Source organism: Phocoena sinus, chromosome 15, assembly GCF_008692025.1.
Source record: "Phocoena sinus isolate mPhoSin1 chromosome 15, mPhoSin1.pri, whole genome shotgun sequence".
In the NCBI taxonomy this organism is placed as follows: Eukaryota; Metazoa; Chordata; class Mammalia; order Artiodactyla; family Phocoenidae; genus Phocoena; species Phocoena sinus.
In genome coordinates, this window is record NC_045777.1 from 23,957,615 (window position 1) to 23,976,568 (window position 18,954).

An 18,954-nucleotide genomic window follows, 5' to 3' on the forward strand; every position below is an offset into this window, starting at 1 on the left:
ACTGTGTGCTCCTCCAGTCAAGAAACGTTTCTTTTAATTTGTGTTCATAGTATCTAGCACAAAGCCCGACGCGTAGTTGGGGCTCAGTTCATAAAACTGAGTTACTGCTTTGTATAATTTGGGACCAGCATCTAAAAGAAGCTGTCAAGTTGGGGAGAATCCTGACAGATCAGGGAAATGAGGATGGACTGGCAGTTTGACCTGTTAGGGGCCCTCTTTCTCTGTTCTGCTAAGTTAAGAGCCAAAAATCATACTTTTTGGTTTTTTCCTTTCTTTCATACTTTTGTTTTTGCCATTTTGTTTCTGTAGGTTAATTCCTATATCCTGAAGAAGAACATGATGCTTATGACAAATAATTTCTATGTGGCAATCTTGGGATATGATGAGGTAAGCTTACTTACCAAGCCTTAGGCAGAACAGTGGCCTCCCCCAACAAAGGCATTTGATGAGAGCCTCTGAGAGAAGCTTCAGGGGCCACCATCACTGCCTGCCATTATGGCTTAGTATTTTACTGTTTCCTCACCTTCACTGACTCAGCAACTAGAATGAGTGTGCCCAGCAGTTTGCCTAGCACTTGAGAAAGAAAGCACTAGGTAATATGGTCAGATCATTCAACTAGTCGGCATTTACTGAGTGCCTGTGGAGTGCTGGATGGAGGGACAAAGGCAAATCAGTCACAGTCTCAGCCCCAGATGCGTTCAGAGAGAGGAAGACATGCACACATCAACATCACGGTCAAATCACACACTTTTTTGGGGGTTTAATTATAAAAACAATACATACTCATTTAAAAAATTCATAAAACTCTGCATAAATGGTTGAAATAAAAAATAAAAGGGCCCTTTCCTCTCCTGCCCAATTCTCTGTCCCAGAGGAAAACTTTGTTAATAGTTTATTGGGTGTCCTTACAAGTGTTACCTGTGCACACACAAGCACCTATGTATTTATTTTCTTCATGCAAATGTAAGTTACACTGCATATACTACTATTCTGCAAATTGCTTTTTTCACTGAGCAATACATCTTGGGTATCCTTCTACATGAGAACATTTAGATCTATCTCATTTTTTATTGTAAAATTTACATAACATAAAATTTACCGTTTTTAAGTGTACATTTTAGTGGCATTAAGTACATTCACATTGTAGAGCAGCCATCACCACCATCCATCTCCAGGACTTTTCCTGATCTTCCCAGATTGAAGCTCTGTCCCTGTTAAATACTATTCTCCTATTCTCTCCCCCGCACCAGCCCCTGGGAACCACTCTTCTGCTTTCTGTCTCTGTGGTTTTGACTATTCTAAGTACCTCATGTAAGTGGAGTCGTACAGTTTTTGTTCTTTTCTGATCGGCTTATTTCACTTAGCATAATGTCTTCAAGATTCATCCATGTTGTAGCATCTCTCTCATCTTTTTCTCCTCAACTGTTATAGAAATTTCAGACACATGGAAAAGGCAAAAGAATGGTGTAATGAACCCGTATGCATACTACCAGGATTCATCATACCTCATCTTTTTAACAAACCATGTGCTTTTATATTCATTTTGTGATTACCTTCAGATTTAATGCAAGCATCACCCCTTCTGGGACACAGGCCCAAGAACTTCCCCCAGGCTCAACGCCTTCTGCCCTTCCTGGGCTCCACAGCACTTGCTGCATTAGCATTAACTGTCACCCCACTGGGTGAGGATTTCTCCTGTGTAGTTGCAGTGCCTACTCTGTATTTCTGTTGCCTGGCATGGGGCTTGGCACATGGCAGGTGAAGAGTGAAGAAGGGAAGAAATGCATAAAGGATGAAAGTAAGAAACTAGAGTTCAGGCTGGAGGAAATGTTATCAGCCTGTAGATAATAATTAAAGCCAGGACATGAGCTTACAAAAAAATTAAGTTAAATGATTTGCTTAGGGTCATAGGACTAGTTAAAATTGAGGTTTCCCAATTCCCAGTCTACTAAATATCCTCAGTTATTAGAGAGCAATTAAGACTGCATACTGCATACATCATGAAAATATGAGCTTTGTGGGGTGGGAATTGAGAAACACTGCTTAAATCTATGCATCAGTTGTTAAATTAGATACATTCTGATTTCAGAAACCTTACAGTATATAAAAGAACAAGGCTTAGAATTGAAGAAATATAATTTTCTTTCTCTTAACATTTGTTTGCGGTCTTTATTGCAGATGGCTCAGTTGTTTCCTTTCACCCACATTAATAAAGATGTTCTGTCCCCCCATGCCAAATCCATCTTGGCAGAGCCATCTTAGAAACATGCTTGAGTGCAAGAGTCACCTGGGGTGCTTTTAAAATCTGATTATTGAGAATGGCACTAAATATTCCAATTCAAGGCTTCCCTGGTGGCGCAGTGGTTGAGAGTCCGCCTGCCCATGCAGGGGACACGGGTTTGTGCCCCGGTCCGGGAAGATCCCACATGCCGTGGAGCGGCTGGGCCCGTGAGCCGTGGCCGCTGGGCCTGCACGTCCGGAGCCTGTGCTCCGCAACGGGAGAGGTCAAAACAGTGAGAGGCCCGCGTACCTCAAAAAAAAAAAAATATATATATATATATATATATATTCCAATTCAATGGGAGTGGGGCCTGGTGTTTCAACAAGCACACCAGGTGACTTTTCAGAGTGGGAAAGTTTGGGAAATAGACTAATTACCTGGGACACTTTAGAAATACCATTATTTGGGCCCTGTCCCTCAGAAGTTCTGGATTTAACTGTAGGTGGGCATCTGTAGTTTTAAAAGTTCCCCAGGTAATTTAAAGGTATAATTCTGGAACAGGTTTTCTTATATTTTAGTGTGCATGCAGATCATCTGGAGTGCTAGGTAAAATTCAGATTCTGACCCAGCAGGTCTGAGGTGAGGCCTGCGATTCTGCGTGGCCCACGAGCTGTAGGGGATGTGCAGCCATTCTGCAGGCCACACTGGGAGTCACAACGTTCTAGAGCTGTGCTTTCCAGTACTAGCCACATGTGGCTGTTTTGATTTAAATTCATTAAAATTGAAAATGCAGTTCTTCAGTCACACTGGTTACATTTCAGGTGCTCAGTACTTGTTTGTGGCTAGTAGTGGCTACTGTGTTGGGCAGTGCAGCTGTAGATTGTTTCCAGCATCACAGAAAGTTCGATTGGACAAGTGCTGTTCTACAGCACCCTTTTCCTAGAATCTTGCTTGGATTGTGCCCCAACCCTGAACACTTTTGGAACCTTCCTGTTTTCTACTACATTAGGTCCAAATTCCTCCATGGAACTTCCGGGCCTTCTGTGAACTGTCCCCATTTGTGACATGTCCTGTCCACCTTTATCTCCCATGGCCCTCCAGTGTGTAGCCTTCTTTCTGAGTGAGACCATTTGCCTCACTGCTCCACAGATATGCCGTGTCTGATTGAGGCTGTCCTGGACAACCAGGTGTCGGGGGCAGTAGCTGAGGCTGTCAGCTTTGAACCTGAGGATTTCAGGGTCTCACAACTGGTAGGCATTCTCTCTGTAAATGTTCAGTGAACTAATATTATTCTCTCTTGCTTAGAATGTCCTGTAGCTCTCCAAATAGTCTCCATTCTTAAGGTCCCCTTCTCCACAGAGCTTTCCCTGACCTCTCTAGGTCTGTGTTTTTTCACCCTGAATTTCAATATCCATCCATCCATTTAATAGGTATTTATTAAGTGCCTACCATGTGTGATGCACTGGGGATATGCTGGTAAATAAAACAAACATGGTCTGATTCTTTCCTACCAGAGCTTATCTCTTAATGGAGAGACAGGCGGTAAATAAGTAAACAAGCAAATAAATATCTAATTACAAATAGAGCACAGTGATAGAGAATAACGGGGTGGGTGTACTTAGTGTGGACTGGGAAGGTCTCTGAGGAGTTTTCATAGAAGCTAAGACTGAAGATTGAGGAACCAACCATGTCTTGACTATTCCTCAGAGTCTCCTGTACAGATTAGCATTTGTTCATTCTCCAGGATTTAATTCTGTGCTGCTGTTTGATGTGCTCTAGCTTTGTCCCTTAACTAGGTGGCAAGCTGCTTGTGAGCTGTGACCGTATCACTGTGACTCTGTGTTCTTACCATCGTGCTAAGCACGTAGTGGTGTCAGATCAGCCCTCACTGAGTGAGGCTCCACCACTTTAAACTCTTAACTATAACCAGGGTCCTCCGGGGCCAGGACAGTCCCTTTGGCTGCCTCTCAGTTACTCTAGGTCTAGGTGTCTCAATTTCCTGAAGGATGCTTTTTTTGTATAGTGAGGGAAAACAAGTAGGCATCCCAGTAGATTGTGGGAAAATTGCTATGCAAACTAATTTTTGCCTCCTAGGCACCCCTTTTTCTTTCCCGCTTCCTCTCTCAGACCAGTTTGTTTTCACTGACTTACTAGAAGTGTGGTGGAAAGAAGGCAGAAGTTGGGTTTGTTGATTTATTCAGCCATTTGTGTTGCACTCCCACTCTGTGCCAGGTACCGCATCCTGACTAGAGCCAGTCAGCATCATCCCTTGACCTCACCAGTGCATTCTGGTTCCAAATCTACCACCAATTAGCTAGAGAGGCTCTAAGCCTCAGTGTACTTACCTTTCCAACGAGGGTAATAGCATCTGTTCTTCCTGGCATACCTCGCCATCAGAGCCAGGTGTGTGAAGGATCTCTGACAGTCTGGAACAGTCAGGTTGCTATCATTGTTAATCTGAGTTCTGAGTCATCCTTTTCCTTCTGACTGATTATGGACTTGGCCCTTCCCAGCCATCTCACCCATCGCCAAGGCTGCCTGTTTGCGGCAGGCCGTGGCTCCCGGGGCTTTTGCTGTCCTGTGCTCTGGGCTCATTTTCTAAGTCCTTATAACACTCGCTCCCACTCGTGTTCCCTCTCGTGTAGCGTATGTGAGTCGCTGCCAGCAGCACTGCGGCATGTGCCCAGGGCACTTCAGACACAGGCAGGCTGTTGTGTTAGCAAATAGCTTGGAGAACAGTGATGTGCCTGAGCTTGTCCTTGGCTCCTGTCCCCATCTGCCAGAAGAAGCTGGTTTTCCCGACTCAGCCATTGTGCCAGGACAGTCTCTTGGAATTGTAGGGGTGTTTAGCAGAGGGCATTTGGGACAGGCGGACGGTTTTTCCACCAAACTGTCAGTACCCCATACTGGACATGGCCCTTCCTGGCAGCAGGCCTAAAGCCAGACCTCATGTACTGCAGTGCCTCGGGGGCCAGACCACAGCATGACATCGAATAAGTGATCCTGGCTCTTTGTGTAATGATTTATCACTTACAGAGCCTTTCATGGCCATTGTCTCTTAATTCTCACAACTCTGTGGGATAGGTTTTAGTTTGCTTGTTTAGGTTGTGAGAAACTGAGGCTCAGAAAGGGCTAGTGGCTTTCCAAAGGCCACATAGCTATCAAGTGCCCGAGCTGCCATTTGAACTCAGGTGGTCCGATCCCCAGATCTCACTGTTGTTTCAACTGTATTCACAGCTGCATGCCAAAACAAGCTCCTAATCTTTGTACCTAGCATGGTGCACTTAGCAAAACACCTATGTGTTATCTCTTATCATTCAAAGGTGCTGTAAGTAGGGCAGGCATTTTAGTCTCTGTTTAATAGATGAGAAGGTCAAGACTCAGCTTTATTAAATTGCCCACCGTCTCTGAGCTTGGTACTGGCAGGGCCAGGACTTGATCCCGTCTTCTACTGACTTCCAAGCCCCAGTCAGCACTTTGTCTGGTTCCGTACACTACCTTGGCACCTGGACAGAGCAACTTCTCAGGGCCTTTCCCTTTAGTCACCCTTGCCCAGGAAGCAAGACCCTCCTCTCTCCCTCCTCAGAGCTCCAAGTTAGAAAATGGCCCTAGTCCAGGATGAAGGTCTCTGTGATATTTGGGCTTCCCAACAGAGCTCTCTCTCCTCTGTGCCAGAAGCGCCGACGTTAGGCACACACAGGCTCTGAGCATTCCCCTGGGGCCTATGGCTATCCTGCCGAGCAGGCTGTTCCTCTGCTTAGGGAGAGGCTGGGCCAGCCATAGCCAGCCCAGAGCTGGGTGACAGTGAGGCCAAGGTACCTGGCTCTCATCGCTAAAGAGCTAGCTGCCTTGCAGATGTGTGTCCTTGGACCAGGGGAGAAGGTGCAACCTACACTCACCTCTGTTCTTGGGAAGAAATATATACTCACAGTACTCCATGCCCATTCCTTGTGGACGGCAGTGGAACCACTGCTGCTCCCATCTCTCTTCTCTGCCTCTCAGGTGTTGCCTGGGCCTGGGCAGGCTGTAGAGGGAGTTGTGGCCTAGGAGGGTCCATCAGACATGTGCCCCATCTCTGTATCAACGTTATTAGCCAGTCACTTGGCCCCTCTGGGTCCCATGTTCTTCGCCTATATAAAATGAAGGGGTCAGACCAGATGCTCTCTGAAGACCCCTTCCAACCTCTACCAAGTAGCTGCCCCATTTCTCTCTCATGGTATCTGTAAGGTCCCTCTGAGCTGATTTTGTGTTGCTAGCGTGTTCACAGTATCCGCAGCTTTTGTGTCCTGGCTCTGCCATATGCACCAGAAGAACAGTTGTGCTGTGTATTCTAGGGGGTCCTTTCAGATGATCGTGGGCTGGCTGCTGCCCTCTGGAGAACCTTCTTTAACCAGAAATGTGAAGACCCTCGACAACTTGAATTGTTGGTGGAGTATGTGAGGAAACAGGTGAGCAGTCCTTCCCCTCCCCTCCAGAGCCTCCTGGACAACAGGTCCTTCCTGAGGTCTGTGGATGTTGGACTTTCAGAGGATCATGAGAGGTTGAGTTCCCAAAGTCCAGTCTGAGGGAATTCTGACCAGATCATGTCAGCAGTGGGCACCGATCAAGAACACCTTCTGTGGATCCAGCCATGAGCCAGGTCAGGGGTCAGGGAGTAAGAATAGAAGAATAAAGGGCACCGAGAAGTCTGCTGCTTTTATAAACCTGTTGTCTCCCATTCACTGCACATTCGACTGTCTGCTGTGTGCGCAGTGCTGTACTGATCCTGGGCACACACAGTCCTCCTGTAAGATAGCAGCACGGGGTGCAGTAAAGCTCCCCTTAGGTACCCACTTTGAGCCCCAGGATTCATGTTTCCAGCTCCTGGCTTCCAACAGGATTGGGCTCCAGGCAGCATTCCACAACATCCTGTAAGCCTCTTCCCACTGGGTGCTCTCTGTCATCAAGCAGAGTCCCCCTGCTTCATTCCTCACCCCTCTGGCTGCCCAGGGCTCCCTGACACCGAAGCTTCTCAGAGAAAGCTCCAGGGTGAGGACTGCTTAACTGCATAGTTTTCCTCGAGCCCAGGAAGAATTCACTCCTGTGCTCTCTGCCCCCGGATCCTGTATTGATGGGAAATCCATACATTATAGATGAGGGAGAGCTGAGTGGCAGGGAAGAGGCACATGTAGGCTTTCCCAGGGTCTCCCAGTGAGTCACGCTGTGCAGCTGGTCTAGAGCCCCCAGCTGGGTGATTCATGCAGCCACTAGAGGCCTCAGCTGCTCCAGACCGCTCATCAGCTCAGGCTGTCCCATGAGTCACACCTTTGCTTCACGGGCCTGGCCCCTGGAGCCAAAGGGGCCTCACCTCACAGTTATTCTCTTATTCACCTGTATCCACGGCCTTCAAGCCTCCAACAGCCAGGAGAGGGAAGGCCAGGCTCTGGCTCCAAGGAGAAGACAGGGCCAGCAGGCCCAGCTGGTTGATTACTGGAAAACTACATACTAAGGCTCTTCAGAGGGTAGAGAACCCCAGAAGCCAGGACTGCTGTTTGACAGTTCTTCAAATCTGCCAGATCCGGGAAGAAGGCACTGTGGCCAGAGGACCCCACGCACAGAGAATTCTGAGACTCACACTGTTGACTCAACTCGCCCTAGACAGGAGTAGCAACTGGCAGAGCAAATGCTGTGTTTTCTGAGAGACCAGCCCAACTTTTCCATCTACCGTGGTGGGCTTGTGCCAGGGGCCACAACAAGGGCACAGCTGGGACCTCTCCGAGGGCCCTGAAGGAAGGGGCTGCCACACCAATAAGAAGGCCCAGATTGCCCCAGTGAGAGGCAGTCACTAGGAAAACAGTGATGGAGCTCTTAGGGAAGCAGCGAGCTCTGATGGGGACCCAGTTCTGTCAGCAAACCTTTTGAGCACCTATTCTACCAGCCTCTCTGTTGAGAAAGCAGAAATTAGTAAGACCCAGTCCTGCCCTCAAGGATCCAGCTCATGATTTGGCAAGGAAGCCAGTCAGGCACAAGGCTAACCCTGGAGTAAGTCAGTCTGCGATGTATACAGGCAGGAGCAGAGTCTATGAAAGGCTAAAGAAAGGAGGGACTAAGTCTGACCGAGTGGATCGGGGAAGGCCAGGAGGCTAGTCCTGGGCCATGATGCCAGTTGGTCTGGTAGATGGCCTGAGGCCCAGTCAGAGATCATGCTGAGATTTTCAACCCAGCGTGGTGGCATTAAGGACAGAAATGGAGTAACTGGAAAGAGGAGTGGCTTTTAGATGAGATAACAGGTCAGTTGACCTCCTTGCACTGGAGACATGTGGAAATCCAGGCCTGAGGTGTGTGTGTGAGAGACTGGGGGTGAGTGTGAGGGTCTGCAGCCTAAAAACAAAGCAGCGGGAGTGAAGGAATTCTTGGAAGAGGGAGTCAATGCAAGGCCTAAGATGAGGCCTTTGGACTCCTGCCACCTCTCCTTTCCTCCCAGTTGCCTTCTTACCCTCAAATGGAGCCTCATCTTTCTGAATCCAGTGCTGACTCCTGCTCTGATCCAGCTCTCGCCCTAGAGATTGCCTGTGCACTTGAAAGCATTTGTCCTTATTCATCTCCTTACCAGCAGAAGCCTGGGAATCCTCCCAGAGGTGGCCTTTATCGCCTAAGACTTGCCACTTGTTAGAGCACCTGCCTCTTGCAAAACTGCCCGACCACACCTCCCTGCAGCTGCTCCTGTTCTCCATCACAGGTGTCCCCTCTCCGCATTGTTCAGGGGGATAAACTCCCTCAGTCATCCTAGAGGGGTGAAGCTGGGGCCCACTAACCATGGTGTCAGGGCTCACTAGAGGACAGTAGAAGCATACACATTTTTTTTTTAAGTTCCAGTGACTAGCAGTGTCCTTCATCCTGTGGGGTACACGTTACTATTATGGGCCCCTTTCTCAGACAAGGGAACTTAAATCTCCGAGAAGGGAATTGGCTCACCTTGGGTAACATTGCTACCCTGAATGGACAATCAGACACACAGTTCTGGTCCACAAAGTCAGGGCTTGTGTGTCAGACATTTGTCCATTCAGAGGCACAATGGGGAATTCCCTAAAGCCTGAGAAAGCTTCCTTAGTGACTTGTTTCTTCGAACCCCCTTAAATGAAATAATCCGGGAGATCAGAGACCACTACCCGCGCCCCCCCCCGCCCCCACCCGCCTCAGGCTTGGGAGCTGGGATGGTCAGTAGCCCCCCGCGCCCCCCCGCCCCCACCCGCCTCAGGCTTGGGAGCTGGGATGGTCAGTAGCCCCTCGTGCCCCCGCCCCGTTCTCTCCTTTGGGAGGCTGGTTCCTTGTGCCATCTCACGTCCATCCTGCCCTTGTCCCTTTCCTGTTTCCTGTTCTCCTGATTGCAGATACAGTACCTGGATTCCATGAACGGTGAGGATCTGCTTCTGACAGGGGAGGTGAGCTGGCGCCCTCTAGTGGAGAAGAATCCTCAGAGCATCCTGAAGCCCCATTCCCCAACTTACAACGACGAGGGTCTTTGATGGGCTGGTCCCTCCAAACAGCTGGCCAACTAGCTCTGAGGAACTGCCAGAAGAGAGGTGGCTGTTTGGCCCAGGAAGTGGCCTGAACTGACCTTTGAAAAGCATCTGTCAAATACCTGGCCCCATTTGTGTTGATTTTCCTCTTAGTATGCCCAGGAGTCTGATTGGGTCGGGTACGGTGCTGGGAGAACCCTTAGCCCTTCTAAGGTGTCCTCTCCCTCAAGAGAAGCCCTGAGAAAGAGCTCCCCTGCCCACACTCCCCAGGTCCCCTCTATGAAACATGCGATTGACAGCTTTTCCCAAAGGCCACAGAAGGGAATTGGGGGTAGGTTAGAAAGGGGACACCCCCTCCCCCCCCAAGGGCCCACTGTGGCCTAGGAGCAGTTTGTAATGCTTCTGAGTCAAGACGGGTAACCATGCTCTGTCCTCCGGCGTTGAGCTGTGGGGTTGAGTTGGCCATTAAAAGAAACAGAGACTTCTCTCTGCCATGGCTCTTTATTCCTGGGTCTTTTAGAAACTTACCTGGGATGGTGGATGCCACGAGCCAAGGAGCACTGCCCAGCTCAGTTAGAGACAGGGAGGTGGAGAGGCTCAGGGGGGTCTCTGCTGCTGCTTCTGCCTCCAGCTCATGGAGATGTCACTGTTCTGGCCAAGGTACAGCCTTCCAGGCCACGACCTTGGGGACCCAGGAGGCCTCTATGGCCAGGGGGCTTGTCACATCCTGAGTCATTTGGAAAGAGGCCTCAAGAGGAAGGTCCCTTTGTCACACACACTCCCATTGAACTGGGTGAGGAACATGCTGCCTTTTCCTCTCTTGGCTCCCCCTTATACGAGGTACTGGGGAGAAGGGGAGAAGAGGAGAACACACTCTTCCTGGCTTCGTTGCTCTGCCCCAGGACCCAGCCCCGTGCCCAGCCTTCCACCCCCTTCCCAACTCGAGGAGCATGTGCTGCAGAGCCACCTTGGTCTGGGCACTTGAGGACCAGTCCCCTCCTCCCTCTGAGTGTGGGTCATCTCTGGGGGAATTTTCTTTAAATTGAAGAAAGGGGGCGGAGAACCATATTGCCCCTCCCCCCATCAAACTTCCTTCATTTAACTTGCTATAAAATGAGTCATATAAAGAAACTCTATAAGGGTGAGGTATATCTCACTTCTGTGAAAACATTACAAATCAAACCACCTTCTCTGAGTTTATTTAAGATGCTTTTGTTGCACAAGGAGCTCTAGAGTGAAGCCTCCTGTGTGTGTGAGATAATAACACCTTGTAACTCATTACAGCTGGGCACTATTTACATAAACCAGAGCTGGGCCAGGCAGGAATTTGCTGATTAATTTATTTTTAATGGAGTGAAGTATACCATGCACCAAAATAAACTTTACAGTGTGTACCTAACTGCTCCTGGAATGGATGGAAAAATTAATGGAACAGATTTGGCTCTCAACTCTACACATTAATTTATATATAAAAGTTATTTGAGCCTTAACCCATTTGCTGCCCAGGGCAGCTCCCCAACCACAGATCCCAGCCTGCAGCACCAGTTCAGCTACCGGGCTTGCTTTAGAATCATGGCATCTCAGATTGGAAGGACCGTTAGCGGTCATTTAGTCCAGCCCTGGTCCAGAACTTGACGCCCTTTCTCAACATCCCAGTTGCCTATGTTCATACGGGCCCTATATGAATACCTCCAGCAGCAGACAGCCCCCACCTGCAGAGCCAAGTCCTGTCTGCATAAGAGTAATCACCAAACACTGCAACTTATGACACGCAGCCATGTTTCAAAGAGCCAGTCGATCTATCATGTCTGTGATGTCCCGAAGCCCTCACTTCCTGCCCGTAGGCGTCTTTCACTGACTACACCCGCCCCCCCCAAAATAAAATCCAGGCTCCTTGGAAGCTGCAAGGCTTTTCTTAGTTTGATCCTTGTTTGTCTTTTTGAGTCTCTAACCCATTTCTTTTCTGAGCAACTGAACCACTTGGGGTTACCTGAGGAGAGTACCCTGTATGTTTTCTCTGCCTGGAATCCTGTCCGCTCTTCTGACTAAAGAAATTACACATGTCCCCTAATACCATCCTCTCCTGTTCACCCCAGGCAGTGTTCTCCAGAGGAACTATTTTTAACATACCCACTCTCCATCCTGCCCTGTGAACACCTTCAGAGTGGGCATTGATGTTTGGATCAGTCGCCTTTGTTTCTCTAGCATCCAGCAGCATGGCTGGACCTTAGTAGGCATCAGTGTAAGCTTTGATCAATGAAAGAAGGAATGAATGACTAAATCACCAATAATTATCTATACAAGCCCAACAAAAAGCCCCTTTCTGGACCATTCTCTCAGTGTGTACTACAGTTCAGCTTATTTTAATAATTCAGTATGAAGTACCTCCTTTGGCCTTCGAATAGGAACGAAAGCCAGATGTTCCTTCTCTAGCTAAACGTTTTTCTATTGCAACTTGTTATTATACAGAACAAGTGAAAGACATGTTTTCTTTGCTCTCAGGGAGATTGCTCTCTAGGAATAATTTTGTCCTTTATGTGTACTCTGTATATGTGCAGAAAGGATCACAGCAAATTAAGAGACACAGGTATAAAAACTGCAAAACGATTGAAACAAAGTTTAAGAGATAAGGGCTTCCCTGGTGGCGCAGTGGTTGAGAGTCCGCCTGCCAATGCAGGGGACGCGGGTTCATGCCCCAGTCCGGGAGGATCCCACATGCCGCGGAGTGGCTGGGCCCGTGAGCCATGGCCGCTGAGCCTGCGCGTCCGGAGCCTGTGCTCTGCAACGGGAGAGGCCACAACAGTGAGAGGCCCGCGTACCGCAAAAAAAAAAAAAAAAAGATAAGATGCAAGTATTGGTAGGTTAGAAAACCTAGCCTGCTAATAACCAACTTTCACGTGACTTTTTCAGCAATTTATAAAGTGTGATCTCAGGTGTGCATTGTCTCGCAGCAGTCTTGTAAAACAGGTATTGTTCTCCTGATTCTTATCCCCTTTACACAAGAGACGAGACGGGACTACAGCTCAGAGAGGCCTGGAAGATGAACCAGGGTAAGAAGGGGCCTAGAGTGCCCAGCCCTCATCTTCATCCCTGGAGCCCTTGCTGTCTCCCCACCCCACACTGCTTCCCACAGGTCAGTGAGGAAATCTGCAATTGAGTATAAAACCTTGCTCTGAGCTCCCTGGAAGCCAAAGGCAGAAATGAGACGCTGAAGGTTATGTACTTCCCATTGTCACATGAAAGGAATTATACTTATTCATCAGAAGAAACAAATATTTTCCTTACTCTTCCAAGAATATATTATAGGGACTTAAAATGAGAAACACTGAACAGTGTTGTGAAAATACCCCTAAGATTTCAGATTTGCCTAAAATTTTAAAAATTGCAAGTATTGCTTTCTTACGTCAAGCTGAGATTAAAGCCCAGGCTACACTTCAGCCAGTGTTTTTTGTGTTTCTGTTCTGCACCAGATGCTGCTTGGCGTTTTCAGTTAGTATCTCATTTAATCCTCAGTGACAGTTCTGTGAGGTAAGTGTTATTAATAAGTTCTTGTTACTGCTGAGGGGGACTGAAGCTCAGGGAAGCCCAGATTTACCTTGCATGCAGACTCAGGCGGTTCTGACACCCAAGTCCAATGCTTTTAGTTCTAGAAAAGGAGTACTAGATGGGGAAAGGGTCAGTTGTGCTACATTAAAAAGTAAAAGGAGGGGCTTCCCTGGTGGCGCAATGGTTGAGAGTCCGCCTGCCGATGCAGGGGACACGGGTTCGTGCCCTGGTCCCGGAAGATCCCACATGCCACGGAGCGGCTGGGCCCGTGAGCCGTGGCCGCTGAGCCTGCGCGTCCGGAGCCTGTGCTCTGCAACGGGAGAGGCCACAACAGTGAGAGGCCCGCGTACCGCAAAAAAAAAAAAAAAGGAAAAGGAAAACTAAAGCAATATTCCAGCCACGTGGGCTTCTGTGGGTGCATACACATACTAACAGGAAAAGTCAGAACAAGGGAGTTCAGGTTCAAGGTTCAGAAAAGCCTTCGAGGAGTTGGAACATAAAGGATGGGCAAGGTTTAGGTAGGTGGAAAGAAAAATAGGAAGTGAGGATCCGCGGCACGGAGCAGGAAACTTCAGACTCAAGTGGAGCAGCTGAGTCGGTTGCCGAGATCCAGATGGGGCCACGGCTCAGGGACGCCTGGGTAACGCTGCATCTGGCAGGGACTGTGACCTGATGGGAATGCAGGTGCACAGCAGCGTGCAGCGTGGATGGGTGCAGTCCGGAAGGATTCTAGCCATCTAGGCTTGAAGGCCTGGAAGCGATTGTAGCAATTCAGAGGAAGTTCAAACCCCAGAGGCATTGCAGGGGATAAAATCGTCAGGACTTGATGCCTCACTGAACCTGAAGCCTGAAGAAAGCTGTTCAGGGCTCTCCCGGAAGCAGGGAGATGGTGATGTCTAGCAGAAGACAGGAGCGTGAAAAGAAGAATCTTCTTTGCATTGTGTTTTTTTTTTCGGGTGCTAATTACATTATCCTATGAGATGGGGCAGGGATTATTGCCCCCATGATGCACTAGGGAAGCAGGTCCACTGAGGAGAAGCCACTTACTGGTGCAAGAAACCACTTACATAGCGAAGCTGACCAGTCTCATGTCTTCAAGCCCCCCACCTCTTTGGTGCATGTTGGTTGTGTCTATGGGGAGCTGGTCTGACGGAAGATGCATCAGGGAGGGCAAGGGCATAGGGCAGGCCTGGACCTTGGGGGATGATGATGACCTCGGGGCCAAGGACTTTGGCCCTGTCTTGGGTATAGAAGGGACACCTGAAGTCATGAAATTGGATGAGTTCCCAGAAGACGAAATGTGGAGGGTAGAAAAGGGAGTGGGGTGGGCGTGGGAGAAAGCATCCACCGGGGGAGGGTGGGGACGGGGGTAGGAAGAGATTAGGAACCAGCGTAGGAGGTGGAATCAAAAAGCCAGGCGTGGGCGGTGTGGGTGGAGCCTTCCAGGAGGAGGAGGCTCTTAAGGCTGTGTGCTGCAGAGCATAGGACTGAGGGTAAGTGGGTGGAGCTTAAGGGCTTTAGATTCTTCCAAGAACAAGACTTTTTTTTTTTTCTTTTTTGCGGTACGCGGGCCTCTCACTGTTGTGCCTCTCCCCTTGCGGACCACAGGCTCCGGACGCGCAGGCTCAGCGGTCACGGCTCACGGGCCCAGCCGCTCGGCGGCATGTGGGATCCTCCCGGACCGGGACACGAACCCGTGTCCCCTGCATCGGCAGGCGGACTCTCAACCACTGCGCCACCAGGGAAGCCTCAAGAACAAGACTTTTGAGAGCAGGTTATGGCAACAGTTGTGGTATCTTGGGAGGTGCCTAGATGAGAAGAAACGAGAAGAATCGGGCAGGAGATGGGAGAGCAGGTGTTTTCAGCACAGGAAAGAACTGAAGATGTGCATGGGGGTGCGGAGGAGTCTGATTAAGTGTAAAGCAATCAGTGGAGTAGGAAGCGTCCCTCAAACGTGAGGAATTAGGGTTAGATCCCTCTGGAAGCGGAAGCCTGGTCTGGAGGACAAGGGCCTGGCTTTGGAGGGGAGGAGGGAAGCCTTTCCTGAGACCAGAGATTGGAGGACAGGTTGGGGGCAAGTGATTTCTGAGGTGAGGGCCCAGAGGGAAGGGAGCTCACACTGGTCTCCATGCCCGGGGAACCTAGAGTTTATCAGCGCTTGGGGTGAAGTGGGGAAGAAAGGGGAGTGGGCAGTTTGTGGGCCGAGAACCCGACAGTCCCAAAGTGAACTCTTCCCTTGGGAGCAGCCCTTTACTTGCTACCCTGGTTCTGCCCCCTTCAGCCTTCTCCCACTGCATCCCACTGTGCCCTGACCACTGACACCATGGACTTGGCCTTAGGGAGGATAGGCCAGACCTCAGGCCCCTGGCCATGATCTTCTACCCCCTCACTCTGCCCTGGTGATAACCACCCCTCACAAGTTTTCTGTGGCTTCCAGGGGACTTCCCTCAAACTATGCTGCTGAGCCCAAGGGCCCAGACCCTGCCCAGGTCAAGGGCCTCCACCCCTCTGATGAGGCGAGAAAAGGTCCTGGAGATCCTGGCCGGGGATTTCCGGGAAGGGAATCTTCAAGCACTGACCCGTAACGTCAAAAAGTGATAGAACACATTGTGAGCACTAGAAGGGACTTGGAGACCTCCAGCCTCTTGCTCTACAGATGGGAGGCTGAAGCTCTGAGAGGCTCACTCAAGTTTTCACAGTTGGGAACCAGAATCACTGACCTGTGCTGGCTTGCTTCTTCCCTCTTTTTCTCCCTCCCTGTGGCCAGAAACAGTTCCTTCACCTCCCAGTCACCATCTGAGAAAGAGCCTACAACAGGGCTGTACTCTAATTGGGGGTGGAGGGTGGAACATGGTTCCTCTAAGCTTCTAGAATGACTCATGAGCTCTAAACCGCAAGCAACTGGTTTATACCTCAGCTTATTCTGTGGCTTATAATTATTTCTGAGTCTGCCTTCCCCACTAAACTGAGTCCCTCCAGGGCACAGACTAAGTCTTACTCATCTTTGGGACCACAGTGCTGGCCTACAGTTAGCATTAAATATATGTTGGGTGGACTGAATGGGCAGAGGGAGAGGGGATGGGGAGGGAGACGTGGCTGGATCAATAATGTTGGGGGCTTAAGAGATCAATGGCTAATATGTCTTCTTCCCCTCCCAAGTCCAGAATGAACTGAAAAATAAGAGACAGACACATGGACATCAAAATGGGGGCTTTACCAGTATTTCTGATAAAGCGGATTGGAGAATGTAGCTTTTGCTTTTGGGCCAAATGGACTTAATAATATCCTCCCCCAAATAAGCACCATGCCCCCCGCCCCCAAAAAAGGGGCAGACCTCTCTCCCTGGCAGGGACAGAACCTCCTGTGGAATTTTACAGTGTAGATCAATGGAGAATATGCTACTTATGCCTACAGCAGAACCAAGAGTGAGAGAGAGAGAGAGAGAGAGAGAGAGAGAGAGAAACCCAGAAATATTTGAGCTCAGCTCCTTCCCTAAGCCACTAATCAGCCAAGCCATTCCCCTCCTCTGGGGAGGATGAAGCCTGTGAGGATTTAGGGAGTGGTCCTCTCACCCTTCCCCTCCAGGAGAGTGGAGTGGGAATTCTCTCCTCTTATGGAAACATGGGGAGTGGGGACAGGTCTCCCACTGTGGGATGGAATACGGTGGACGGATAGGTAGAGGGGGTGGAGGGAAGGATGTGGGGGAAAGGGTGAGACCCCATCGTTACAGTGTTACAGTGTAGACCCAGACACAGTCACCTTTCCAAAGCAGAATGCCAAAATCCTTATTCCTTGTGATTGTACTTGCCCAGTGCTCATCTGTGTATGCAGAGTGGAGAGAGGACCTTGACTCCTGTGAGCTGGGATGAGAGGCCAAATCTCAGAGCCACACTCCACTGACATGGCCCAGGGCCATTTTCACCTTCAGGGCTGGCCTTTGGTCTGGAAGAGGCCAGAGACGGACCCGAAGGAGCTTCCGTGGTGCTGCTTCGTTTGCCGTCAGGCCTTCACTGAGCCCCTGCCCCTTCATGGCTGGAAAAGCTCTAAATTCAGCATGTACTGAGCTCCTCGTTCTCTCAGTCAGGCACTTGACACAGAGTAGTTCACTTGTTCCTCACAACCACCTGGTGAAGGAGATGGTGTTGGTCCCATTTTACAGGTTACGCCACCGTGACTCAGAGTTGTGATTGTTTGGCTCACCCATTAAGTTCCAGAGCCAGTGTGGCCTCCTGAAGGCCTGTGTGGTGCTCAAGAACAGCAAACCACACCATCTGGGTTGTTTCTGGGACTCCTGCTTTGGGCCACTCTGCCCCCGGGGGCCTGCTTCCTAAGTTATCCTAAAATACCGCTCGATGGATCTTGCCAACCTCTGGGCCTCAGCAAGGCCCTCTTCAGGGTGTGGCTCCAGACGGCCTTTCCGGCAGCCCTTTCCCTGCACTGCTGCTTGCAATACCTTCAGTAGGCAGGCCCCCGCCCCTCTAGTCCTCCAGCCTGGAACGCCCAGCCCTCCACCCTGCACGTCTCAAAATCTGTCTCATCCTTTAATACCCAGCTCGAGCCAGTCTCTGGGAATCCTCACGACTTGTGCCTGTGTCAGGCTTTTAGGTCACTTTGCCTTCATTCAAGGGATTTAGGCACACTCTGGCACCCCTACTAGCCCTGGCTGCTCCTCCCGGGAATCCTGTCTCCCCTGACCCAGAGGTGCCACAGTAAAGGTGTGTGGCAGTGTTGGCATCAGAGCAGCCTGCAACTGAAGGGCTGCAGCCCAACCTCTGCTCCCACCAGCCCCACACGACATTCACCTGCCCAGGTGCCACTCAGCTTCTAAGAAAGAACAGACAAGGCTAAATGGCCCCTAGGATAGCAGAATGATGCCAGGCAGGCGCCTGACACACCCCCTGGACAGGAAAATAATTTTCTTCCTCTTAATAACAGTTATTAGGGGGCTATGCCCGACCCACTGCATCCAGGGTCTGGGCTTAGCTATCTGTATGGCTCTCGTCACCCTGGGTCCCCACCCCTAGACTCAGCCCCAAGGCTAGGATATACTTGTCTGCCCTCCCATTGCCCTTTACCCACTCAGCCCATAGGACGGGTGGACAGTCCTGCAGCCCTGGGGGATTTCGTTTGATTTATACGCTTTTATTATCAGGGTATCCGGGATCCCTTGGAGCCCTTTTCAACTCAGTCTTCCCATCCTTGCCCCTCTCAGCTGAGCTCCCTTGTACAGACACTTAGTACCACAGTCCAATGTTAGGGTCAAAGACCACCCCTGCTGCGCAGACATTCATGCACACAGATATGCACCCAGACACATACACGAGAACATACACAGATGCACAAGCAGGTAAATATACACTGATGTGCAGCTAGATACCTAAAGACAGCCAAGCAGACACACAAACGTCACAAATAGACAGTATGTAAAGTACACACACGCCCAGGTATATAGTAATGCATAGGTATAGTGTACGGGCATACCTCATTTTATCGTACTTCACTATACAGTGCTTTGCAGATACTGCTTTTTTTTTTTACCAACTGAAGGTTTGTAGCAACCCTGAGTTCTCAGATGATGGCTAGCATTTTTTAGCAATAAAGTATTTTTTCATTATGGTATGTACATTGTTTTTTTAGACATAATTCTTTTGCACACTTAATAGACTATAGTATAGTGTAAACGTAACT

General features: G+C 49.6%; 1 protein-coding gene across 4 annotated transcripts in view; it reads left to right on the forward strand.

The window, feature by feature from the left end:
• The window catches only part of LOC116740661 (ubiquinol-cytochrome-c reductase complex assembly factor 1), a 92,845-nt gene extending 81,714 nt beyond the window's left edge, over positions 1–11,131 (forward strand). For 2 of the 4 annotated variants that reach the window (XM_032606459.1, XM_032606458.1), the window contains exons 8-10: positions 310–387; positions 6,556–6,669; positions 9,592–11,131. In XM_032606459.1, coding sequence (XP_032462350.1) covers positions 310–387; positions 6,556–6,669; positions 9,592–9,726 — 327 coding nt within the window. In that variant the 3' untranslated portion in view covers positions 9,727–11,131. The remainder of the gene's footprint in view (positions 1–309; positions 388–6,555; positions 6,670–9,591) is intronic. The other 2 variants (XM_032606461.1, XM_032606460.1) reach the window with 1 other exon arrangement.
• Positions 11,132–18,954: the final 7,823 nt, after the last annotated feature.